The 27,473-nt window shown below is 41.9% G+C and overlaps 1 protein-coding gene across 8 annotated transcripts in view; it reads left to right on the forward strand.

Annotated features, from left to right (window-relative positions):
- The window catches only part of ATP11C (ATPase phospholipid transporting 11C (ATP11C blood group)), a 120,668-nt gene extending 93,403 nt beyond the window's left edge, over positions 1 to 27,265 (forward strand). For 5 of the 8 annotated variants that reach the window (XM_084640301.1, XM_084640294.1, XM_084640298.1 and 2 more), the window contains 8 exons: positions 1,492 to 1,637; positions 2,136 to 2,195; positions 3,803 to 3,930; positions 6,983 to 7,118; positions 8,523 to 8,588; positions 9,647 to 9,750; positions 13,925 to 14,078; positions 23,433 to 27,265. In XM_084640301.1, coding sequence (XP_084496427.1) covers positions 1,492 to 1,637; positions 2,136 to 2,195; positions 3,803 to 3,930; positions 6,983 to 7,118; positions 8,523 to 8,588; positions 9,647 to 9,750; positions 13,925 to 14,078; positions 23,433 to 23,573 — 935 coding nt within the window. In that variant the 3' untranslated portion in view covers positions 23,574 to 27,265. Of the gene's footprint in view, positions 1 to 1,491; positions 1,638 to 2,135; positions 2,196 to 3,802; positions 3,931 to 6,982; positions 7,119 to 8,522; positions 8,589 to 9,646; positions 9,751 to 13,924; positions 14,079 to 19,041; positions 19,133 to 20,317; positions 20,423 to 23,432 lie in introns of those variants that run through there. The other 3 variants (XM_084640295.1, XM_084640296.1, XM_084640297.1) reach the window with 3 other exon arrangements.
- Positions 27,266 to 27,473: the final 208 nt, after the last annotated feature.

Here is a 27,473-nt window from a genome sequence, read left to right on the forward strand (position 1 = left end):
AAATCAATTCTTAAGGGTTTAGATTACAGGATTGTAAAATATAACAACTGTTTCTGAATGCTAAGGGTTAAATCCAGGGCCCATTGAAGCCGATGGGAGTTTTTGCCATTGACTTCAAAATAGCCAGGATTCCTCCCGAAGAAAATATTTGCTGCTTGCTCAAGGTACATGGGAAACTTTTATTTAAAGCAAGATGCCGATTTATAAGTAAATAAGCTACATTTTCCATTCAGAAAATACAGGGCCCAATTCAGGGGTCATGCAAATTGCATGGATCAGTTTGTCAGACAGCAGATTTAAGGGGCAAAATAATGCTTTCGCATCAATTTGGCAATCAGTATAAAATGAGTGCAATTTCAATGTCAAATTGTTGCAAGGAGGGAATGTAGCAGTCAAAGCGATGAAGGTGTGAGATAATATTGGTTCATTCCCGCTTTCTTGCACCTTTCTCTGGCTTTTCCTGTTGTATCCCACTCAAGCCCAGTTCTGTTCCCCTTTTGAAATCAATGGAGATTTGCTGTGGATGGCAATGGAAACAGGACTGGGCACCAGGTTAAACCAACTGTATAACTTTCTCTACTCTTCTCATCATTGCTAGCTTTGGGCCTGAAAACTTAATTGGATTAGCACCTGATTAGCCCAGGTGTGCTGAAATTGGCCTATATTCTTTAACTGGATGTTTGTAAATTCATTGGAATGCTGTTTTGCTGCCTACAGCTGGTTGTAATTCACCACAGTGGATCAAAATCTACTTTCCAAAGATTGATTTCCAATGATGTTAATGTGTTCGCCCCTTTCTTATGACTGATCTCATGTTGGAACCAATCTGAGATTTTCTCCAATGCTGCCAGAGGTAGTCGAAACATTAGAGAACTTGACTGTCACTGAGACGGGAAGGATGGAAGAGAAAAGATGGGGTCATCCTTCCTGGCCATTGAAATGACTTCCTCACTAAATGTACCTGTCAGTTGAACAAAATCAGCTGTCTTGAGCTCAGCTATATAAGGGGGAAGGCTTAGTATTCTAAGTATCTGCAGTGAAATAACTAGAATGCATAGAACTACATGTTTAAATGCTGGCAAGGATGCAGGCAAAACTCAACTCCCACTCTTTAACCATCTGATAAACTCCATTCCTTGCAGTTTATTTTGTTAGGGCCTGCTGGATAAGAACTTCAAAATAAAAGACCGTACTGTTGTGAAGGACAGTAATGATCCTTGGAGAGTTAGGATTTTACTTCCTAGTTCACCTGTCTGGTGATCTCCGCCCCAGAATGGCACTGTTGTTTTGAATGGCAGTCTGCCGAGCACGTTGGGATCCTGGGGGAGGTGACAAGTGCTTCCTTCATATAAACGTTATGAAATCGGCAAGTCTTTTTTTATATATTTATTGTCATTTGGAAGGTTAAACTGTGTTAGCAAATCAAGTGGCTGGTCTGAATCTAAATTCCAGCACCCTGTCAATCGCTCACCACATTTATGTGTCTTTCAGGTATAAAAGGCAAAGAAGGTCGTCAGGCAGCAAGAAACAGTGACTATGCTGTGCCGAGGTTTAAGCATTTAAGAAAATTGTTACTAGGACACGGGCATTTATATTACGTGAGAATAGCACACCTTGTACAGTATTTCTTCTATAAGGTAAGAATTTTCCAGTCAGCTAACAAAGCTTGTGTCATTGAACACTACTCAGGCATTTTCCCTGACCAATTGCAAAGCCCACTAAAGTTTGTTTTGTAGTACTTTTTTGTAGTTCATTTTTCTTTGTAGCTTTAAAAAAATACATCATTAGTGGTATAGTTAGTAATATATGTCTTACGGTTACGGGCTGTACACAATCTGTGTGTTAATCTTCTGCTGTAGGGCTTGTTCCAGTGTTCTACTGTAAATATTAAAGTGCCCACTGTAAATATTAAAGCTGTATTGTTTGTCTTTCCATAGCAACAAAGAGATGGTCCAAAGAGTTTACAATCCAAGTAGTATTAGCTTCATGTCTCGTAGCCAAATTTTTAGCCTTAAATGTTTTCTATATGATCATACAGTAAATGTGAAGCATAATTCAGATTTATATTTAAAAATCAAACGGCTCTTAAGAACACAAGATGCTTCTCTACTAAAATCTGTCTCTACTTTTTCTAGAACCTTTGCTTCATTTTACCACAATTTTTATATCAGTTCTTCTGTGGATTCTCGCAACAGGTATGTTCCAGTAACAAGTTGATAAAAACACACTCTAAACTGTCAGAAAGTGAAATTCCATAGTTGAGATTTGGTTTTGTTATCCTGCGTGCTCTCCAACTAACTTTATCAAAGATGCCACTTAATGGAAACTGTAATCTAATTGCTAAGCAACAGATTTGGAACATTAAATATTTGAGGTATAACTTTTTGTTTAAAAAAGAATTTCCAAACTGTTCTTTTTTTTCCAACCATGCACAGGTGGGCATTTTCCAAAAGTAAAAGGAGAACGTTTTTAGAAAGTCTTGCTATTAACTCATGTTGACATCACTTCCTCTATTTTATAAAAGAACAAAGCCACAGTATTGTATCTCCTTGTACTAAAAATGTCTCTTACAGGACTAAGTAGAGGAGCTTATTTTTTAACAATAAGCTTTAAAATAATGAACCCGTTGAGGACTTAGTCTCAAATAGAATAGTGAACCTGTCTTTGACTAGTCCAAACGAGTGCCCCAGCTGTGTAGAACTTTGTGACAGGTGGGATGATGTGACCAACATAAAAAACAAAAAAGGTTTTGGAACAACAGTTTGGGGTTCCTGTGCTCATTTGTGCATTTGTTTGTTGTCTCTGGGTTGCCCCAGGAGCAATCAGAAGGAAGAGCAAAACCATTCAGGCAATTAGAAAATGACTTCCATTGAAACAAAAAGAGGCTTTTCTTGGTCGTAGTCTAACAAGGAATCTTTCAGAGAGCAGGTGCCGAGGACAGAACATGTGCATTTGTTAAAGTGGTTTAGGAGATCTCAACTGTATTAATTAGAATCCAAACAAGAGAGCAGCTGTTGACAAGGTAGGAAGTGGCTGCTCTAAAATCACTTTGCCTCCTACCTTCCCATGCTGCACTCCTAAAACAATAAGTCCAAGATTTTAACCAGGCCACTTTAATTTGTTAATCCCATGGGCTCAACTGCTCTTTAATTACAACCTAAAAAGGCTTGCTTCACTGACAAAGCCTCCCATGTATGCTCTCAAGCTCAACTTTCCAGTGGCCCTCATTGAACCTGAGCGAAAAGACTGGGAACATAATGAAAGTGGCTGAAAGACTGTATTAAATTGATACAAATTCAGCCACTGTCTTTTTGAGATCCCTGCTTCTTGGTAATACTCAGAATGACAGCCACATCACTCTTAGACTTCTTTTCGAGTTGCTTTTATACTAGACCTTCCAGCTCCCATATTAAAGGTGAAGAATGAGACTGCAGGGGAGTGTTTGATTAACAGAAGGAACCTCATTTTAAATTTGGAATCTGAAAGTATCACTGGGCTGGATCCAGCAGCCATCAAGCTTGCTGGAAATTTGCCTTTTGACTTCAGTTGGGGCAGAAACAGGACTTTTGTCATTAAACTGTAACAGCGGTAAAGGCAAATACAACTTGCCTTTAACCCTGTTGCCTTCAAGCATGAATTGGGCTAAATTAGTCATTCATTTGTTGCTTTGACAAGAATATGAACTGTCCTGTGTGTGTGGAGGGTAAGAATAGGAAAGCTTTTTCTCTTTTTAGTGGGAAATTTTTAAAGTAAAGGGGGACATTTCTGTTAATATTATTCACTCCCTTCTGCCTTTTTTAAGCCTCTGTATGATGCTGCTTACCTTACAATGTACAACATCTGCTTCACATCACTACCTATCCTGGCCTACAGTCTACTGGAGCAGCATATCAACATTGAAACTCTGACCTCAGATCCAAGATTGTATATGTAAGTAACAAAGGGTATTGCAAGTTCCCAGCATGCTCTTGCCATTAACTTTCTGGCAGAGATTAAGACTTGTTAGTAAGATTAATTTTGCAACGTTTGACACTGTTGATCTCCAGACACTCCAGTCCCGCCTCTGCGAAGTGGCAGGAGGGAACAGAAGAGTACCGAAAAGGCTCAGGTCCTTCTGTCACTTGAGATGAGTCTTGGAACTAGCGTGTTACTCTGAGGTCCTGTGGCTTATCTGTAGCCATTTTGAAGGGGCCCTCATTCACTGTAGCATTCTCCAATACATTTAAACAAGGCAGAAGCTCATTGCTGTATTGGTGCAAAGGTGTGCCGTGCTATGACTGCAATTTCACTTTCCATGGGAAAGGGAAATTAGGGAGCATGCCCCTCTACTGCCGTGTCTTGTACAAAGTGGGTATTATTCCTGAGTCAGCCAGTGACATGCGAGCAGGTGATGGGAGTGCGGAAGGCATGTCATGATGAGGAGAGAAGAGATGCACTCACTCAAAGAGATGCATATTTCTGAAAGTCTGGCATGTAGGGAGCTAGATCCGTACTTGGTGTTAATTTATTCCCAATCCTCCCCATGTCTTCCTACATTTCCCTCAACAAGGCCTTAATCCGCACTTCAAGTGCTAAATGCCAAAGACTTTTGGTCCCACAATAGCTTTCAGGAACAAAGTATAAACATTGCTAGGGAAAAGTGCTGGTTAATAGAAGTCTTTCTTTTCTGGGGGGTTGCCACCTTCCTTAGTAAAGGCTGTCAGAGAGCCTATGGTTTTTCATGGGAGACCAAATGCATAGATTCTCCAATCTTCTCTCTCTCTCTCTCCCTCCCTCCCCTTCCTCTCCACCAGCCGCTGGTGTACACACACACCTGTCGCAATCCCTTTATCACTGGCTAAAGGAGGCACTTTTTTCTCAGACTCTCTTATTAACATACTGTCAGCACACAGCTGATCCCAGTTTTCCGGTTGCCCATGCCCCCAAGTAAACTGCAGAGATTATCATCCGCATTTAGAGTGAAACAAATTCAGGCTTGCGCCGTTCTTTTCTATTCGGGGTCTTACGCTGTGTCTGTCACTGTGGTATTTGTGCAGGACAGGAAAGTGCGCCAAGCTGTATGGCTGGCATCTGTCATGGTAGCAGCGGCCTGTTCGAGCCAACAGCCCTGTCCCAGACAGGAGCCAGCTATCACTATTCACCAGGCACTCGTGTGGAGTCAGAATGTAATCTGCCTTAGATCTCAAAAAGGAAACGTATGCGATGGACTTTGCCTGCTTTTGAAATAGGTGCTCAAGTGTCTGACTGGCAAATGTCCTCTGCTACCCTCCTTCCATTTGGCAAAACACCATGGCATGTTTTTAGACCCTTGCTGAACACTGTGTAGCAAATGCACTCACCTGACTGGCTAGGGAATGGTGAGAATACAAAGGGAGGCGAGCCTGAAAGAAAAATCAATTAATCTTACAAGAAGCTGGCTCTAATTTGAATCCTCGTGACTTTGCCTGTGTGGCTGACTACAAAGTGACTGCAGTTCAACTGCTGTAGGCAATGCCGAGTGGCTGCTCTGCAGAGCTTGAATTTTGAGCCACTGTATTGGTTAGTCTTGAAGGTGCCACAAGTACTCCTTTTCTTTTTATAAAAATCCTGTGAATGAAAAAGCGCTGCAGGACATCCATGCAAAGACCAAATAAAACGTGCAGGAAAGAAGCTCCGTTGATTTTCCTGACCTCAAGTGTTAGCCCCGTTACGAAACGACCTTCTCTCAGAAACACAAATTACAGAACGTCTTCCTCTTTCGGCTTATTGTTGCATTGCCTTTGCCACATCATAATGGGACTGAAGTAAGCCTCTGGGTTGTGAACAGTTTCAGAGGAGCAGCCATGTTAGTCTGTATTTGCAAAAAGAAAAGGAGGACTTGTGCCACCAGTACGCCTGTTCTTTTTGTGTTATGAACGATAATTATAGTTCAGTGCTACAGCTGTTTGCAGAATCCAGCCTGCTGGAAATTGAAGTAATATATTTATAGTTATAAGGGGAGGGGGTTGGGGAAGTTGCTGTTTTTCACTTACATGCTGGGTTTTTGTTCTGTTTTTTCTAGCTCCAGCTAACCCTCCAAATCCCAGCAATAATAATAATAATAAAAAGACTATAAAAGCTTCTCTTGAATGGGGGGGTATATTTCCTAGAGATTTTGGGAGAACCTGTTTTTTTTTCTATCCAGCAACTGTTACTTATAGATGGCAGTAATCAAAGCCTGCAGTGCTTGGAATCTCTCCGTTCCTCTAGTATAAGTGCATTGTTCTGGGATTCTTTGGAAATGGACAAGAAGAAATGGTACACTGAGATATTCCACCAGAGGGAGCTCATTTCTACAACAACATCAGCAGAGCCCTCTGTGAAAGTGTCCCAGAGCCCTGTAATGACTGTTGTTTTAAGTGCCAGATCTCGTATCTAAATTAACCCCGCCCCAACAAAATCCCCCATGCTCATGTACATTTTGCATACAGTTCAGCAGGTTGCTGTCAGCCCGAGCATTTTCCTTAACAAGGGAAAGCAGCTAGCTCCACAATATCTAGGATTAATGTTTCTGAACTTGAGGAAATTTTACCTTTTGAAAAATGTAGGTTAGGCAGGAGCAAATGGCGAGAGGCTAGCAATTCATTTGATCATGTCAATTACTCCTTTATTACTGCCCTCTTTTAAAATTCAGCTGCTGAAATTTACAGGTGCTAAGTTGTGCAGTAGTTTTGTAACATGGGAATAGAATAATAGCGCAACCCACTATCTTCAGTTTGGACTGCATCAGGGTTTGAAGTGACTTCTCTGAAAGTGAAAGGGGGGAAATGCATTAATATGCTGAGCCACAGCGGTCATAGCTTTCTCAGATAGTTTGTGCTCTCTCCCGAGAGTGAGACACTTACTTTTGTGTCACACAAATCTCGCCACCAAAATGAAGGGCCTGATTCAACCCCCACTGAAGTCAGTGGAAAGATTCTGAACAAGTGAAAGTGATTTTTCATGCCACTCTGTTTCTTGACAGGAAAATTTCCGATAATGCCATGTTACAGTGGAAGCCTTTCTTATACTGGACCTTTCTAGGCACCTTTGAAGGACTTGTGTTTTTCTTTGGAGTTTACTTTCTTTTTCAAAATTCATCATTAGAAGATAATGGAAAGGTAAAAAAATAAAAATAAACCCGTTGACTATATTAGTGTGTGTGTTTCTGTACACGTTGTATAGTATGTGTTTGTATCAGTCAGTGGAATGTGTCTGGAGTCTTGTCTTATGATGGAGTCATGAGTTCCCTTAGTAGAGCAGGAATAATTTAGATCTGTAAACCAAATTAGGAAAGATTTTTTTTTTTTTTTATTCTCTGTATGTGAAGCCTCTTCCAGCTTGCCATGTAAACAATTTAGAAATGGCTATGCTGTCTAGGTACAACAACCCCATATACAAATGTGATTGCTGTCAAACCCATGAGACCATCTCCTACTTAGACTTGGCTCAAAACTTCTAGGGGGAGTTCTGTGTGCAGAATGATAGCAGGATGAGGCCCGTCAACTTCAAACCTTCTGGTTTGTCGTGAAATTTAACCATGCCAAAGGAGCTCTTTCGAAAGTTGATATTCTGAGAGAAGCTATTGGATTGTGGGTTGATTTCATGTAGATCTAAAACACGTATGCATAGAATGTTTGGAAAAGTTTTATAAGTTTCATTTTATAACACAGTTAACCCAGTGTACTGTAATTGCAACGCCCGTACATACGTCAAGGGTGACTTTCTATTATCATTCTTGTTCTGTTCAAATGAATTTGTTTTGCGCTAGTATGCTCTGTAAATGATTTGAGAGGCTGAGCCTGCGTGACTCTCTGAAAACGAGCTAAGTGGGTATGTCTTGTTTTGTAACTACTTAGGACTGTAAGGACTACTACCAGCAATTAATCATAATATCCATGTATGTTCAATTGAATCCTTTTTCGCTCCTATTAACTTTAATTTTTTTGCATTTTTTAAAACTTTTGCATTTCACTTTCTGTTTTAATGTATGCATTCAGATCTTGACAGCCTGTGGTAAGCATCTGTCCCATTCATTGCCATCATTCGGATATATATGCAGTATCTGCTTTTCTTTGTTGTGCGTAGTCACTAGTATCTGGAAACAAGCAAACTCAGAATATTCTAGTTTGAAAATATCAATCAGTATGTTCAGTAAATGGAACAAAGTTACACGAAAAGTACGGCTACTGTTATGGGTTCCGTATTATAAGAAAGCACAAACTGAGTAAATCACCTAACTACAGGTGGTCCAAGTGACTTACGTTCTTGATAAACATGGCTGTCGGTAGAAGATTTTGTTACTGTCACAACAAGTTAATTGTTTGTATGGTACTGCATGGCATAGGAATATTGTAATGGGCAGCTAGATTTACAAGAGCATATGGTGGCACATAACTTTGTATAGTTGACTCTAAAATAAGTCACTCGACTGAATTTTACCCACTCTAGTTACTAATTGTGTAGTTTGTTTTGTTTTTCCAACAAGACAAAGAGATACATATGGCGATTAATGTGTTTTTCAGGTTTTTGGGAACTGGACGTTTGGAACTATTGTTTTCACTATATTAGTGTTCACCGTCACTCTGAAGGTTAGAACTTTCCTTTATTTTCAATATGCCATTGAAAGATGATAGCGGAAATAAATTTGTGTGTACGGTAGTGTAAAATTATACACTTTATGCTATAATGTACCAGTGACATTTATTTCCTTAAGGTTTTGGATCTTCGATTCTTATGTATATTTAAAATGTCCGTCATTTCTTTACTGTACAATGTATCTCTCACAATTTATAGTCTCGTCTAGATTTTTCATGTGTGGGTTTGTTCTCTCCCCTAGTACTTATGAATTTGTTCTATTGCCTTTTCTTCCCTACCTTCACCTCTGGGATTTTCAGCTCAGGAAAGGAGAGAGATACAACAGAAAAATTTTCTTTACCCAGTCTTGGCTCCAGTATTTTTCAATGAGTTGGAGCTCTGCCATAAAAATACACTTGCCAAATCATAATAATTTAATCATTTGTATTGCAGTAGAACCCAAAGTCTTTATCAAGGATCCAGGGTGCAGTGAACTGTGTGCTATATACAGCCTGCGTTGGCAAAGGGTCAGTCTTTGTCCCCTTGTAAAGGTTAGATTATGGTTTGAGGTTTGAGTCTGCTACTGCCTGCCAGTCCGTTACCTCAAGCAAGAGAGCATCATGTTGTTACATCCGTCAGCCCCCGGTTTGTTCCCCACAGAATTCCCAGGCATCATTAGGCATCAAAGATGCAGCCTTTTCACCAAAGACCTTACAAGAGTTTTCTGACCCATTGTTCAGAAGAGCAAGTGGTGCGTGTGGGAAGAATATACTCACAACACAGTCATTTCCCAGATGGAGTATTGAGTGGTGTCAGGCTTTTTCAGTGAAGCCTTTCAGTGATGACTTAAAGCTCATCAGGGAGGGTCTTTTGTCGGTGTTGTGCCAATGTGCACATCAAGTTTTTCCATTGGTGAACCTTTGCTAAGAGACAATTGACTAGTGAATTTAGACATCTACATGAATGGAAGGAGACTCTCTACTGCATGTGAAGAAAAATTTGTGATATATATGGCACTGGAGATACACTTTGTAACTAACTACTATTCCATTTGTTGTTTTCACCTATATAGCTAGCGTTAGATACTCGATTCTGGACCTGGATGAACCACTTTGTGATTTGGGGCTCCTTAGCCTTTTATGTCTTTTTCTCGTTCTTTTGGGGAGGAATCATTTGGCAAGTATCTTTCTTCTTTCAGTGATTTTTTTGTTTTGTCTTTAGGTGACTGTGCAGTGCTTGCATTGTGTGAAAGAGATGGCCGAATTCATGGGTGTGATGAGACTGCAGGAATCGAGTGATTGTGGGTGGGAAATGTTGTTAATCTAAAATGGTAGATCCCTAAAATCAGTAAGTAGTTTTAGTATCAGATGCTGATTAATATACAGCAAATAGTGCAAACTGTGTGGAAGAAAATCACCAAGAAGCAGACTGAGCTTAAAGTTGGTACGTCTGCTAATGAACATCTTTAGATGATGGTTTCCAAATGTGAAACTGTCTTATTTTTTGTTTCATGGCAACTGCAGTAATACCTAACTGCTGGGGATGTTTTTTTTGTTTTCTGTTTTGTTTTTGTGATGGTGGAATTAGTGATTCATTATCCTTTGAGATAAGTCAAGGAACTCTCACTGTGTATTAACAGAGCTTGTAAAAGCCACTTGCTTGTGGTGATCGTACTTGCTTGGAACAGCTTTCTATCAACCTGTACAGAAGCAAAGCTTACCTTTAAAAACAAAAATGGAGTTTCTAGCCCCTTGGCTGTAAACCTAACCTTTCACATGCGATATGATGCAGAGCTGTCTTCCTCAGTCTTCAGACAGACCATTCTAATGCTGCTGCTGCTCATGGCTTTCCCATGTCGTAACCAAGTGGAAATTGACACTGAATCTTGTCAGTTTTCACTGCTGCTACTGTGAGTTCCCTGTGGGAAACAGGGTCACTTAAGAGACCCCGGTTAAATTTCCCTACTCCTTAGGGAAAGCTAGTAGGTAGGTTAGTGGAGACCACTATTACCTGAGCAGCAACCAGGGAGCTGTGGGTCATGTGTAGTGGGGTAGGGAAGGTAGGGGAATGGGGGCCTTCCCCTTCCAGTGGCCAGAAGAGTTTGGATTGATCAGACACCTATTCGCTGGGGTCTACAAAAGATGGAGCTTGCAAACAAATGACACGTTGGCGTGAATCCAAGAGCTTTGGTGAAGAAGGGGGTTTGGTTTCTTACCTGGGGGTATTCTTGGATGTTAAGGCCATCATCTTAATTTGTCCTAGTAAATATTTCAAACGCTGTGTGGGTGGATGGGTGACATGGAGGGGGAGAGAGAGAAAAAGTAGTGGAGATGAAGCACACACTGTGGGAAAGATGCTAGTGGAGGGGGAAGGAGAACAGAGGAAGCAGACAACGGAAATAATGCAGGAATTGATACTCTGTGATACCCCGTAAGGGGGAAAATGTGGAATGAAGCCAGGAAGAGACAGGCCTGTCTCCCATTGACTGCAGTGGGACTAGCATTTTACCCAACGGGTCTAACAAAAGCAGGTGAACCAGAGTAAACTAAACTTGTTAGGCAACTTTCTATTTAATATGCTTCAGACTGAGTCCCCCTGCAATAAACAGCACTCAGCCATTGTATTCCTTTATTTGGTAGGGACAGCACCCTGAGTTGTAGGCTTTGCCCACAAGCCAGTAGGTGCTGGGTCCATTTTTCAGTCTCTGTCTGCTAATAAACAAGCTCAGGTAACTTTCAGGGCTACGGGCATCGTTTGCTCTGGACTCTAAGATGTTAAACAGATGTTTGTCTGTAATCTTACCAGCTATCTCATTACGCTGAAATTCATGAATTTTCCACTGGAGCGTTTACTTTGCATAGCTAAATATTTTGAGCTAATGCTAAACAACTGATGCTTTAGAATTCTTGTCCTCATTTATGTATGAGGCTTCCTTCCCATGCATCTGTCAGTTCCCCTCTGTCATCAGGAGAGGTGGAAAGATACAATTAACCCTCTGGGGGCCTTGAGTCTCTGGACTTCCACCACTAAAAACCATCTCAGAAAGCTCTTCTTGAGTCCAAGTTTCAGGTAAAATGATGTATTTTGGGTAACTTTTCTCAATAATAGTTTCCTTAATATTAATGTTCTGTGCATTTTACTGTACAGACTACACAAGGTAAAACCTCATTTCAGAAGTCAGTGTTTGTCTTTGCTTCTTAGAGATGGCATCAAAATGCCTTGCTCTTAGTATTCAGGGATTAAGATCATAGCAAATGTTAATGACCGAGAAATAGTGAGGAGATAACATATGGGGGAAACCTTAAAAGCAGTGAAAGCTGATTTGGCCTTGTGGAGATCAGGATAAAATTTTCAGAGTTTTCCTTTTCAAAATGCTATAGGCTCTTTAGACTCTACATTTAATTGAAAGCCAATGGGCTTCGGCTCCCATGTGCCTACTTTTGAAATTGAGACTTGGGCACTTTTGAAAATTCTCCCCCCCAGTCAAAAATGAGACGGAAAATAAGGGAATAGGGGTAGGAGAGAAAAACAGGCAGGAAAAATGACAAGCGATGACTCTCCGAAGAGTCTAATTATTACACACGCGCTACCGTTTAGTTAGGTAATTGAGAATGTCTTCAAAGAGAAGCCGAAGTAAACATGTTTTGAAAATGCATGAGGTGATTGCAATGTAAGATGAAACTGTGTGTGTTTAGAGAGCAGTAATCCCTGCCTGGGGGGTGTTTTCCAACAAGCAGTTGGAATAGATTCAGGATTAACTTTTTTTACATAATCCCAGAGTTTCTGGCCAGCTGCAAAAATACTGTTCTGACTCCAGCACAATCTGAATGTAACATACGCGCATTGGTGCATTTAACGGATGTTTGACCTGATCTAGCTTGTCTGTTGGAAAGATGAGAGGTAACGAAAAGAGACCCTCTCGCTGAGTTCTCTTCTGAGTTTCACCACTTGAAATCAGGGGAAACGACTGATTTCAATAGTTAGTCTGTTTTTACACTGGTAGAAACAGAGCACGAAGGAGAGATTTTGAAGGAGAAGGTGGTGGCGGCAGCTAACAGGAAAAATGGCAGAGTGTTGCAAGCAAAGCCCGGATACATATGTAGCTGAGACATAGACGGTTACAAAAGGGACATCTAAGGCAGCAGGCGGCCAGAGTAGTAACACTCATGAGAGCTGAGGTGCAGACAGTAGCGGGGCTGAGAAGGGCCTTGGAGTGATGTGGTCAGAGTAGCAGGAGAGCATGACCTGGCAGCAGCATTTTGGCTGGCTTGGTGGAGAGTAGGATGAAAGGCAGGAGACGATGGATGCCAGCGTTGCAGGAGTTGAGGAGGAAGGTGTGATACTGAATGCCTGGACAAGGGCTTCAGCTGCTGAGTGGAGAGGGAAGGGCTGCACCTAGAGTTGTGGTTTTAGGGGGAAAACAGACATGGTTAGGTGGCCTGTCTGAATGGAGAAGAGGAAAGAGTTTGAATAAGGGCTCGTCTACCCAAAGATTTAGTTCACGGCAAGCTGGGCTGTGAATCTACCCCATACCAGCAATGCACAATAACTCTTTATTACTGAGCTTTTATCTGCTTTCCTTACAAAGAGGACTAGATCAAAGGGCACGAATGAACTGTTAATGTGCATCAGCAGGGTCTACATAGGCAGTTGAAGTGTGGGAGCAGATTCAAACCCCAGCTTGCCACAGACTCAGTGTTTGTGTAGACAAGCCCTAAAACATCACATTCCAGGGAGGGCAGTGACGCATCTGCCTGTGATTGAGAAGAGGAGGGGGAAGCTGTGGGTCCACACAGGGTGGCCAGCAGGAGGTGTGGGACTGTCAAAGGTGGGAGACTGAATAGTGAGGGAGATTCAGGAGCCCTCAGCATGGATAATGGTGATTGAAACTACATCAAGTAGGGGCAAAAGCTGACTGTCTGAGAGACACACAGCAGCAGAGCAGAGAAGGAGTTGCTGATGTAGAAGCAAGAGGAGAAGAATCAGGAGAGAATTCAAGGATGGAGCTGGAGAGTGACTGTGACAAATAGTGTCTGGCTTGGAGGATGGCATTGGAAAAGAAGCTCCAAGCCTTTGCTGGGAGGGAGCTACTATTTGCTTCTAGAGTAGTTTCAGTAGTTTGCGGAGCAGCCAGATGAGAATTAGAAGAGAGAGTAAAATAAAAGCAGCGGCAACGGGGATCTTTGCAGGCACAAGCGCTGCCCTCTTTACACATGTAGACATCCCCCTTCCTCCTCCGTATGAAAATGTGTCCCGTGAAAGTGCTAATCTTCATTTGAATCTCACCTCGCTGGAAAACTGCAGTGGCTGATTGTATTGTCTGAGCCTGTTTGTATCCCTTCTCTTTCAGGCCTTTCTTGAAGCAGCAACGAATGTATTTTATATTTGCTCATATGGTGACGTCCATCTCAGCCTGGCTGGCCATAATTCTCCTTATCTTTATCAGCCTTTTCCCGGAGATTCTTCTAGTAGTTTTTAAAAATGCGAAAAGGAAAAACCATCAGGTAAGGAATGAGAGAATATACCACAACACTTCCCTTGTTTGGAAGAGGCGCGTCCGTTCTTCTAAACACCTGAGAGATTTCAGGGTAGCAATGCACCATTTGCACCTAGTGAGAGGCTCCCTGTCTCTCACTGTGTCACTCCTGTGTCATTGTCATTCCACCACCTCCCTAGCTAACGCATTCCAGGACTAGTGAAATAGTGTTTCCTAATGTCTAACCTAGACCTCCCCCACTGCAACTTGAGCCCATTGCTCCATGTTCTGTCATCTTCCACCATGGAGAACAGCCTAGCACCATCCTCTTTGGAATCCCCTTTCAAGTAGTTGAAAGCAGCTATCAAATCCCCCCTCACTCTTTTCTTCTGCAGACTACATAACCCCACTTCCCTCAGCCTCTCCTCATAAGTCATAAAAAGAAAAGGAATACTTGTGGCACCTTAGAGACTAACCAATTTATTTGAGCATAAGCTTTCGTGAGCTACAGCTCACTTCATCGGATGCATACTGTGGAAAGTGTAGAAGATCTTTTTATACACACACAAAGCATGAAAAAATACCTCCTCCCACCCCACTCTCCTGCTGGTAATAGCTTATCTAAAGTGATCACTCTCCTTACAATGTGTATGATAATCAAGTTGGGCCATTTCCAGCACAAATCCAGGTTTTCTCCCCTGGATTTGTGCTGGAAATAGCCCAACTTGATTATTATACAAATTGTAAGGAGAGTGATCACTTTAGATAAGCTATTACCAGCAGGAGAGTGGGGTGGGGGGAGAGAAAACCTTTTGTAGTGGTAAACACCCATTTTTTTCATGCTTTGTGTGTATAAAAAGATCTTTTGTACTTTCCACAGTATGCATCCGATGAAGTGAGCTGTAGCTCATGAAAGCTTATGCTCAAATAAATTGGTTAGTCTCTAAGGTGCCACAAGTCCTCCTTTTCTTTTTGCGAATACAGACTAACACGGCTGTTACTCTGAAACCTCTCATAAGTCATGTGCTCTAGCCCCCTGATCATTTTCGTTGCCCTCCACCGGACTCTCTCCAATTTGTCCAAATCCCTTCTGTAGTGGGGGGACCAAAACTGTACACAATTCTCCAGATGTGGCCTCACCAGTGCCGAATAATCACATCCCTCGATCTGCTAGCAATGCTCTTACTAACGAATACAGCCCAAAATGCCATTGGCCGTCTTGGCAACAAGGGCACACTGCTGACTCATATCCAGCTTCTCATCCACTGTAATCCCCGTGGCCTGTTTTACAGCTGGGGAACTGAGACACAGTGGCTAACTGACTTGTCCCGAGATCACACAGGAAGTTTGTGGTGGACCTGGGATTAGAACCCAGTTTTCTAGAGTCCTAGCCTAGAGCCCTAACCACCAGGCTGTCCTCTTTCTTTATCACTACCTGCTGTCTCTTCAAGAAAGACACTGGGTTTTCCCATGCATGATGCAGTTTTTCCTGAAGGCCAGTCTCACTCTGCTAAAAGAAGGGGAAGAGTGGTGGGAGGGGCTGTTTGTAAAATAGAAATTGTCTGCTGCAAGCTTTAATGGTGGTAACTGTCTTTGAATGTTGGTGAAAAGCACCAGTTTATCTTTGCCTACTTCCCCAACATTGAAAGCCAGCACAGCTGTGGTTAGAAAGTGCATGGAAGATGGTGCAAGAAGGAACAATCAGTTGTACACATACAAAACAGGAAATGACTGCCTAGGAAGGAGTACTGCGGAAAGGGATCTGGGGGTCAGAGTGGACCACAAGCTAAACATGAGTCAACAGTGTAAGACTGTTGCAAAAAAAGCAAACATCATTTTGGAATGTATCAGCTGGAGTGTTGTAAGCAAGACACAAGAAGTAATTCTTCCACTCTACTCCGCACTGATTAGGTCTCAACTGGAGTATTGTGTCCAGTTCTGGGCACCACATTTCAGGAAAGATGTCGACAAATTGGAGAAAGTCCAGAGAAGAGCGACAAAAATGATCAAAGGTCTAGAAAACATGACCTATGAGGGAAGATTGAAAAAAATTGGTTTGTTTAGTTTGCAGAAGAGAAGACTTAGAGGGGACATGACAACAGTTTTCAAGTACATAAAAGGTTGTTACAAGGAGGAGGGAGAAGAATTGTTCTTCTTAACCTCTGAAGATAGGACAGGAAGCAGTGGGCTTAAATTGCAGCAAGGGAGGTTTAGCTTGGACATTAGGAAAAAATTCCTAACTGTCAGGATAGTTAAGCACTGGAATAAATTGCCTAGGGAGGTTGTGGAATCTCCATCATTGGAGATTTTCAAGAGCAGGTTAGACAGACACCTATCAGGAATGGTCTAGATAATACTTAGTCCTGCCATGAGTGTGCAGGGGACTGGACTAGATGACCTCTTGAGGTCCCTTCCAGTCATATGATTCTATGTTAACGAAAATGAAAAGTTCATGTTCCCTGCTATGTGCTTCTGCAGTCGTTAAAAACATCTCTGCAACATCACATCAGAGCTCTTAGCCGCGTCCTTCTACACCTCCACCACTTCCTCCTCCTCCTCCTCCTTTACTAACACCTGCTAATGCTCAGCTACTTTAGCCTGTCATTCTGTGTTCCTCCCATAACTCATGTATTTATTTTCAGAGGGGGTATATTAGCAATTTAGGTTCAACGTTCTGTTTGCACATCTCTAAGCAGCAGGTTACTAAGCAGTCATTAGTAATGTAATGACCCGAAATGTAAAAGAATGTTAGTGTCATTTAAAACATAAATGGTTACATTGAGTTTCATCAGAATTTGTGTTCAATGAAATCGTAAAATTACTTTCAAATACTGAAGTTTAGGAAGAAGAGATTTTTCTCATGGTTCTCTGGTATCCTGTATGACTTTACTGTAAGCTCTATGCACTTCTTTCAGGGTAATTTTTTTCTCTGGTCTCTGTATTTTGACCAAAAATTGGTATTTAACTAGATCTAAAAATATCAAAGTCTTAAAGATGTTTCCTTAAAACACTTGCTAGATTCCCTTGGCACAATATTGATAGTGCAATACATGTGCCTATGAAATAACAAAATCTGTGAAACCAATTATTAGTGTTCAATTTTATAAGCAATGAAAACTGTTGGAATCTTTGTTATGTTTATCAGACAGGTTTCAACAGCCTGTGTTTGTTTTCCTTTTAACTCTTTATTACATTGGTTCTGAGAACATTAATGGGTCAGAACAAAGACGAGAAACCCAGTATTTGACTCTTCTTTAAAAATCTGTCCTCATCCTGTGTTCCCTTCAGTTTATAAGGAAGGCTAACCAGCTTGGTGGGTGGTAGGTGACATCCAATTCTTAAGACCTTGAGTCACCATGTTAGAATTTTTCTTTTCTTTTTCGTTTTTTGTTTAAGACCCTAAAAATATAACCTAATGACTTCTAGGAAGTTAGACGAGCCAATTTCAAAGGAAAAGAATGGTTTAATCTCAGCAGTGGTGGTGAGGAAGTTTCCTCAAGGTGGGAGAAATGTGGTATAATGAGTCTGGTGATTGAAAAGACACTCGGGTCTAAAACCTCATCCCATTGACTTTAGTGGGAGCAGGATTTGGATCTTGTAGGCACTTAGGTGACAGCATCTAGTAGATCAGGAGTCTGGTGCCAAGATTTCCTTCTGGGGTAGAGTTTGGTGGGGGGGGGGTGTTGTTCCAGCTTTGCATTGTGTCCCAAAAGTTAGTCATTGAAAATCCCTTGGCTGGTCTGTGCGTAAAAGGTGCGTCCTTGACCAAGCTGTGGCCGGGCCGCTGTTGATTTGGCTAGAACTTCCTCACCAAGGGTGAAATCCTGACCCCTCTGAAGTCATTGGGAGTTCTGTTGTTGACTTCTTTGGGGTGTGTCTACACTGCACTTTAAGCCTGGGACTGCGGGACCTGGGATTGTGAACTAGGTGCATCCAAGCCTGTGCTTTAACACCCACACTGCATTGTAACCTGGGTTTACAGTTGCTGGACCTAGGTATCACAGTTGTGTTAACACATCCATATGGCACCATGCAGCCCTTCTGACTTGGGTCTGCAGCTTGTCTTGTGTCCACACTGCAAAATAACAGGGCTTGGACCCAGATCACACCAGGACTTGGACTGACCCAGTGCCCTAGCCAGGTCATAGAACCTGGGTTCTGACTGCTCGCTGACTCACGTCAGACTGATTTGGGTGTGGACAGCAGGGGAGCTTGGTCTCAAACTGAGTCAGGGCCCAGGCTTCGTGTCTGCAGTGTAGATGTACCCACTGGGGACAGGATTTCATCCCTTGTGCTCACACAGGCAAGCAAGACACCTACCATCCAACATAGTAGTTTGGTGGTTCCCTCCTTCAGCAGAAGTGGGGCTGAAGCCTCGAGCCCCGGCAGCTGTGTGCCGGCTCTCCAATTTCTGAAGATTGTCGTTATGTGGCTTGGAGGGTTAGTAAGTTTGGCCACCCCGGTGTGTATGTACATAAAAAAGACAAGATGGGGGTTTCAAGATGTTATGTTTCAAGAGCAATACTAAATTGTAGTCAAGAGTTTTGGACATGAGGGTCTAAAGTTAGACGCTTGTATCTGTAACTAGACGCCTAAGTAAATGGCCTGATTTTGAAAGGCGTCGAGGAGCCGCAGCCTCCACTGATTTCAGTCGAAAATCCACTTATTCAGGTGCCTAAACTTCCAACGTGCTGGCTAAGATTTCAAAAGCCAGTGCGTCTGAATAGCAAGAGCAGTGACTCCTGTCTCTCCTTTGAAAAATGGCGGGTGAAATCCTGACCCTATCAAAATCCATGCTGGGATTTCCCCTGGAGCGGTCCCATTTTGTAATGTTTCTCTTCAGTGCACTGCTATTCACTCGGCCTGTATTTGTCAATGCTTCTCTGTGCAAGTGTTTTGAAATGCAAAGTGCATTCATGTTTTCTTTTGGTTTCTGCATTTCTCTCTCTCTCTGCTGCCATTTTCCACCTTTTTGTGCTGTTGCGAACTAGGTAACGAAACGCCTTCCTTCTTCAGGACCATCCACTATCTTCATGCTCTCTCAAACTTCCAGCAATCACAGCTTTTCTTGGAATGAATAAGGTGATTTCCTTTCTCAATCAGTACAGGTTTGCTTGTGCTGCTGTTTTTTCCTTCTCCGAATGCATAACCATGATAACCTGTGGTTTTTAGATCTGCTTGTGCAATAAACGGTTTTTTAAAGGTACCTTTTCATTTAAATGTATTTTGTCTACCCCTTTCCCTTTGGTGTCGCTATCCCGTTATTTAAAGCTTTACAACAACTTGCTGCACATCAGCTCAGCTGTGCTTGTTGCATGCATCCTCATTATTTAATACGACCCATAGGTGTGCATGGTGCTTGACAGACAGACAGACGTAAGACAGGTTACACCCTCAGGGGACTTACAATCTGCATTTTGGACCAGATTGTCAGCTAGTGTAAACCAGTGCAGCTCCATGGAAATTCATGGAGTTGTGAGAAATAACTATGGATCTTTCCCTGTCTTTACATACCCACTTTTCCCCCATAGAGCCTGTTTGAGTGCGTTAGATAAAGCATTCTTCGAAACATGGGAACAAAAATCTACTTTATTTTGATTGTGCTCCCAGTTACTTGATTTGTATGCAAACAGTCCATCTCGCACTTGGCCAATTCCGTAGGCTAGCAGTGACTTCTTGAACACATTCCTTTGGCTAGCAAAACAATATTTACTCACATGACAGTAAAGAATGTATTTTGCTATTCGTAAAGCTATAAAGTTTCGACAAAATAAACAAAGATTTTGTACCAGTTATGCTGAGTGCAATTCTCAGTTGCAGCTGCTCTCTATGGGGATGGTAAGATACCAGAGCATTTTATGCATGTTCCTAGCTGGTTTCATTTTCACCTTGCTGTGTTTGCCACATACTTCTCAGTGTCCAAAAATACTACTGCAGAGGGTGATGGATTCTTTCCCTCTCTGAGAAACTTCCAAACTTGGATGTTCAAAACTGGGCATCTAAATAAGCGGGGGTGATCTTCAAAGTTGTGGCACACACCACTCATATTCACCAAAGGTGCCTTACTCTTTGGCACTCATACTTGAAAAATTTGGCCAATATTTCATAATCTTGGCATTTATAAATCATGTCTTGGGTTAGTCTTTTTGATTATTTAACTTAAAGTTTTCTTACAGAATGATTCAATAAGACTTCTTTTATTTGTTACACCACTGGGTAGATGAACATTTCTCATGTGCTTCAAGTATTTTTGCCTCACTATTACAGAAAAAACTGAGCAATAGGAAGGAATCTGATTCACTGTCGTCCAGACCTTCTGTCAGACCTCTTCTTTTAAGAACATTCTCAGACGAGTCTAATGTATAGTAACAGGTACCCTGTCCAAAAGAATTGGGATGGTTTTAAAGGCACAGATTAACCAAATGTTCCAAAAATCAATTAAAATATAGGTTTTATAATCTTCTCAGTTGTTGGTGTGGGGCACCTGTCTTTGCAAAACATAAAGGTGCAATGCTTGGTGTACATTTTAATCTTTGGAGCTATCTAAACAACTTTTTTGAACCTCAGTAGATGTGTGCAGATTCTTTAGAGTTCCAAGCTCCCACTGTATGTAATTAAAATGCACAGTATAATTGGCATAAGCCAAGTTTATTTCAGTAATATTGAGACAACTGAGACTGAACATACAGTCAGTAAATTATGTTAACAGTGATCATAAAACTTTAATACTCAATTATTTGTAATGAAATGTCCAAATCCCAATGATTAAAATTACTCCATTATTGCATCTGGATCAATTCAAAGGTTATGGGTTTGGTTTTTTGTAAGTGCATGCTTTTCTGTCAGAATTAGAGAAAGAAATGTTAATGTATGTGAACAGAATTGAATCTAAACATGTACTGTATTTGATTATATGTACAGCACACTTGTGTTTGTGTGTGTGTGTATATAGACATATAATTACTATAGTACATGTTTGGCTTTTTAATTATCATATTTAGAATCACTCTCTATGCCTCTAGCTGTAGAAATCGATAAAAGTGCCAAATTTCATTCACACTTAGAAGAAATGTCACATAGCCAGGCAGTGCCAGGTGCCAGCACAAAGCTGCAACCTTGCTACAAGTGTCTTCTTGTTCCTCCTAAGGTATTTGTATATAAATTTGCAAGTAAGGGAGCCATTGAGGCAAATAGATTCCAGGTTAAAAAGCCTACTTTTACTGGTCTTCGTTAGTAAACATTTGTGCTAGTCTGGATGTTCATACTCCCAAGTATTAACCCTGCTGTTCCTTAGTGTAACTATTCTGTACTGAAACAAGGATTGCTGTTCTCAGTACCAGCTCGGACACTTACTTTGAGGAAGGAGGGGGTCTTGTCCCAAATGAAAGATTGCTTACTTATAAGTCTACCAGTGGGCTAAAAATGGAGGGTGCTGCCCTTTATAAATGCCCTTATTAACAGAGCCCTAAGAATAAAAATGTCACTTCCATTTAACTCCGTGATTGTTCTACACCAGTGGCTCTCAAACTTTTTTACTGGTGACCCCTTTCACATACCAAGCCTCTGAGTGCAACCCCCCCTATAAATTAAAAAGACTTCAAAATATATATTTAACACCATTATAAATGCTGGAGGCAAAGTGTGATTTGGGGTGGAGGTTGACAGGTCACGACCCCACATGTAATAACCTTGCAAGTCCCTGAGGGGTCCTGACCCCCAGTTTGAGAACCCTTGTTCTACAACCTCCTGGACTTAGGGATGCTGCATGCTGTTATTTTCAAGCAGTCTGATTCATTTGGCTCAGTTGCTGTCTTTAATTTTTTTCCTCTTTTGATAGACCACGCAGCCTGGTCAGCATACCAGATTAAATAAATAGACCTGCAAATGGCCCACCTCCTCTGATAGGACTATAGGCTGCTCTGGGGTGAGGTTTTCACATGTACTAGGCCCGGAGGTCTGCTAATCTCATTGCTAGTCAGTTGGAATCCCATTGCACCCCTGAGTGTTCTCTGAACTGCAGTGGTGAGTGGGGCAAAGTCACACTGTGGTTGGCTGAATTTTGCAGGAAATGTGTCACCAGCTGGGGCAGTTCTCTGCCACCCAGATTTTTGTTTTACGCCAGGTTCCATAGAGATGGCTAGGTTTTTAAATGTTATCACGGTTTTGAGGCACAGAAAAATGCACCTATTTCCACTCCAAAAATTCTTAGTGAAAACAGGCTGTTTCCACATTTTCAGCAATCCATGAAAAATATTTGATGTTTGAGGGCGTCATTGGTCCAAATAATTTGCCCATCTTTGTGTGGACGCCCTGAGGCATACAGCCTCTGCAGAAGGTCTGTGCTCCCCACTCACCTGGGGGCAGTGCAGGAGCACCGAAGCAGTGATGGCAACCCTGATATTGCAGTAGCCCCTGTCCCATCAGAGCACCAGTGTGTTGCAGACACCCAGCAGCCAAAGGATGGCTTGATCATCTGAGCCTCACGTTTTGCATAGTTGGTTGCTCTAGGAATCCTGCTAACAAGATGTCGGCTACTTGGAAGCCCAGTTTCCAATCCCAGCAGACTGTGGTTGTTAAATTGTGTGCCACGCTGCTTACTTTGGGAGAAGTCTTATGGAAAAGGGGTGTTACATGCATGTCAAATATTTATGCCTGTAGCCAGCTTCAGCCATCTGATCACTCAGATCTGACTGAGGATCTTCCCACAGAGACATTACGCACTTCTTCAGTTGTTAAATGCTGCAATAATTTTTCCATCTGGGAAGCATATTGCTTCCTAAATGTTCTGCTTTTTAGGTCACATACACTAGCCAGTGAGTTTTTCGTGCCTTATTCTACACCTCTTGATGGATATCAGCCTCTTTCACCTCCTATTCGACTGGAGCTGTGCATTCTATGCATATGTGTAATGTTAGACCAGAAGCAGCCAGGAAAAAAATCAACTTTAAAAAAGGGAGGAAATTCCCCCTAGTCTACTAAGTGCTATTCGTTGGGAAAGATCCCATCCTTCCTATATTACAGGAGTTTCTCTTGGTAAATATTTGCCTGCATTAACATCAGATCAGATGTGATCGGTTCCCTTCACAAATCAGTGTGGTACCAGGTGCAGCTGGACTGAATTAATATGAGAATCCCAGGGGAGAGCAAGTCAGAAGTTAATCCTTGACCTAATGTAGCGTTTTGAAAACCGTGCAAATTCATTTGTCACAGTACTCTCTCCCCTTCACTGTGAATGCAGTTTGGCATTTTATCACTGTCTTTTTATCACCATTCCTGTTATTCTCCTAGCAAATTCTAATACTTGGCTGTCTAGAATAACACAACTATGATTTTTGGAATGTAAAGATTATAGTAAACCATCTTTTCCCTTCTAATTTTACAGACTGTACCCTTTAATCTGCCTATGCTATTGTCCTATAAACCTATGGAGAATGGATACATTTCTGAAATGAAGATCAAAGACGCTGTTACTAACTTGACACAACAATACCATCTCAGGGTACCTCAAATGCAACAACTTTAAACACTGCACCTTGTCGTGCCGCAGGACAAGCCGTGTGTTTGAACTCACAGTTCTCCTTTAAAATGACACGTATTGTAAGCAGCTTTGCTGACCAAGCAGCTGCGGCCCTTATTTTTTCAAAGTCTGAAAATAGAAAAGTCTGGGACATAAGAAGTCCATGGAATCGGGAGTGGAGAAAAGGACGTCTAGAATTCCATAAAAATGGAACAATAGAAACTTTAGAGACACATGGATGCTCCTTATGCCCACTGAATAGAAGGAGGTTCCTCCATTACAGATTCATCCAACAGCAGTGAATGGCCACTAAAGTCTTATTCTTTTGCCTGACCAAAGAAGTAGCACAGCCTTTCTGCTTAATCACGGTCTTGTCCAACTCCCGTGGAAGACATTGGAAAGGCTCCCATCATGGAAGTTGGGTTGGACCCGAAATTAGAACCGTGTTCTGTCATCTTGCACAGCTCCCGTGGCTGCTCGTGAGAGTTGTGCACCAGCAGCTGAAGCCGGGAAGTGATTGTTAGAAAAGTTCAGCATTTAAATCCACGCAGCAGAAGTACTTGAAAATATTGACGGACTGAGCTGTTGATGGTGTGAAATGTCCAGTTGCGAACAGCAGGGTTAGAGCTGTTAAATGTTCTCTGTTTATTAAAATGCAGAAGCATGTGTCAGCCTGAACAAATATTTTGATCAGCTCCTCAGAAATGAAAAGTTTTCATATGGCAGGACTTCTTTTCCACGTTACCAGATTTGTTTCTGGAACAGGAGAAAGACATAATAACTAACCCTTTCCCCTTCTGTATTGAAAATACACAGAATTTCTTTATTACTCATGAAAATCTCCTTAGTCAGGAAAGAATCTTAAATAAAAGTTCTGTTGTGGCAGGTTTTCAGCCCAAGCTTAACTGGGCCTCTGTAGTTATGCTCACACTTCTGTGAATGGTTTCAGAGTGTAATTGCCGTTGTTTCGACACCTTCAAGACCTGAATGGTAGTCACAACCAGGCCTTAAGTGACCCATTGACATTGACTGTGCTTGCAAATAATACCAGATAAATCTGCAATCTTCATGATCTGCATCAACAAAAGAGGAGGTCAGTTTAAAAATAAGTGAATAAATGCATCTGGCTCTCTGAGTAACATTTTACTGGGTTCTAAAATCCGCAGATTTTTTTTTAAAATTGCACGTTAAGATGTTGATTTAATAATGCCACGTGTGCACAGCATAAAGGTAAAATGCTGGGCAACCAACTTCTGGTTGTTTTTTATTGTGCAGGAAAACAATACTATGATTATAAAAAGTCCTGAGTGAGCACAGATTAAGTGCAATTGGCATTTTATTTTTTGAATGATATTTTTCCACCAGGTTGACGCCCCCATCATCCTGTATGGCCCAGGTGTCCCTGTGCCATATAAAGCGGAAAAAAAAGACTTGGGGTAAAAATTTTCAAGGTATGCAAGTCCCATTTTCTGGGGCTCCCAAGTCTTATTGCAAGTCAGTGGGACTTGGGCACTTTTGACAATTTTACCTTTAGGCTTTGCTTTGCTCCTGCCCAGAGAGACTAGAAATTAGGGCTGGACAGAAAATTCCCATCTCCATGAAATATCGATGAACAACAGAAAAGAATTTTGCAAAAAATGATTTTCCCTTCCCTCCCTTCAAAAAGTTTGGAAACTCTAAAGCTGGAAAGGAGTTGGCGCTTCTGTGATCAGAAAGCCGCGCACCTGATTCTATGCCTGGTAATAGCCTTGGTTTTAAAAAACACCGACCGGCTGTTCAGTCTCTTGGCCTCTCTCCTGCTGCCTCTGAAGTAGTTGGGACGTTTCCTTAGGGGAAGCTGGATCGAGTTCTCTCCCCCTACCCCCAGTAATTGCAGGCAAACCCTCATCTATATCTAAGCAGTCACACAAAGCCTGCCATTCATGGAAAGCAAGGGGAAGGAGCGGAAACTGCATGCGAGAGGCTTCTGCCACCCCTGCACGTCCTGACTGCTCTGTGCTACTCAACATGGGGCGGGGGGAAATGTGAGCAGGCCTCAGGAGCTGTGGGGTGTCCAACCCACAAGACCCAGCATGGATGGGGGAGTGCTCAGCCCCATTCACGGCAAAAGTGGCCACGGCTCAGCCCCTCCTTGCTGAGGACAGGGGCGGGGATTGCATTCCCCTTCATAGTCCCTATAACCAAGGCCCTTTTTCCTTTGGCTCGTCGCACAGGACCAGAAGGGAGCCTTAGCTCTTGTCTGGTCACCAGTGTTGATGGCTAACATGTTGTGCCTACACGTTCGAGGACGAGGGGCACATCCACCCGATACACTGACAATATGGTCTGTTCGCCAACTCTGAGCTTTCTGCTTCGATGCACAGTTCTGTTTGTTGGTATGTTTACATAATCTTCAAAATGTGGGCACCGAAAGGCAGATTTCCAATGATCTGAGACCATTCCAAGTCCGACGCGGACCGCCTCCCTCCTGGTTTGTTTCGTGTAGCATTCTGCGTTGTTGGGATCCAATTCTGCTCCAGCTGACGCCAGCTGAATTTTTCCTTTTGGCTTCAGCAAGAGCAGGATTGCGGCATGTGCTCAGGAGTACTGATGGAAGGGGAAGGGGGGAATAACTATCCTGCATTTTAAGAGTAAGCTTGATTGGAACCAAATTTTTCTCTTTCCATCTCCAAATAATTAATTCTGGTGCAGAGTGAACCATTCACTGTAGATGTACATCTGAAACCAAAACTGATGTGAGGATCCACAAGGATGGGCTGGAATTAACACCAGACCTCTAGAAGACCAGCTGTAGAGTGTTGGAAATGCAGGCTGGCTATCTTGAGCAAGAGCCTTAGCTAGTGTATTGGTGTAGGTCCACGGACTCCAGTAGAGCTATGCTGATGTACACCAGGTAAAGGTATGACCCTCCGGATTCAAAACTAGCAAACCCCACATCTGTTGCTTCTTGGGGACCTGTGGTATAAGAGAGAACAGAAGAATTAATTCTGGAATTAGGGAGGTCCTGCAGCTGAGGTCCTGCCAAAGATTAGATAGCTCAGAATGACAATAATTTGACAGTAACACAGTAATACCGTGATTGTTGTTCATATAAAACAATACAAGTTGTATTGTTACGGCACATTTCAGTAATGAGCTAAAAGGTCAGTCAGAGCTTATAGGTGGAAAATCTTGAAGGAAACCGGTTAGTGTTTCTAACAATTCCCTGCAGATTAATCACACTGATTAGTGACACAGAAAGTTAAGAAAAGTAACTAGACTCGCTCACAGTACTAGTGAACATTTTCATAAACTAATCTTTGTATGAGGATAGTATAAATTGTCAGGAATTACATACAAATTGAAATGCAAATTTGCATACCTACCTACCAGTGGAAGATATAATTAGTATCACTGTTGTGCCACTCATCCAACTTCTCAGCTATGGGTTTTTTTTTAAATATGGTTGCATATAAAAAGGTGTATCTAAAACACAGTTGATGAGAAGAAACATTTTTCAGCTTCTTTAAAAAAAAAAAAAAGGGACTGCAAACTTACTTCCTCCCCTCCCCACTTAAAATACAATTTTATACATGTGTTGCTTTATATAACAGATATTGAATGTGAATGTTATCTTTTATGAATGCAACTTGCCCTTTTTCGTTACAGAAACTTCTGCTTGAAGTAATCAATAAACTTTGGTATGTTGTTCTGATTAATATTTTTGCCTCATCTGTCTCCTGGGATGCTCCTAACCCTCATTTGCAGGAGCACGTAAATGGTTTATCATAGAAGCAAAAGATGCAGTTCTTAATGCAGGAGGTAAATGGGGAGAGGTGTGGTTGGTTACACGTAATACACAGTGCTTTATTCCTCACATAGGGCTTGATCCACCCCCTGTGGGAGTCAGTGGAAAGACTCCCACTA

This window comes from Lepidochelys olivacea (assembly GCF_965140295.1).
Source record: "Lepidochelys olivacea isolate rLepOli2 genome assembly, chromosome: 9".
NCBI lineage: Eukaryota > Metazoa > Chordata > Testudines > Cheloniidae > Lepidochelys > Lepidochelys olivacea.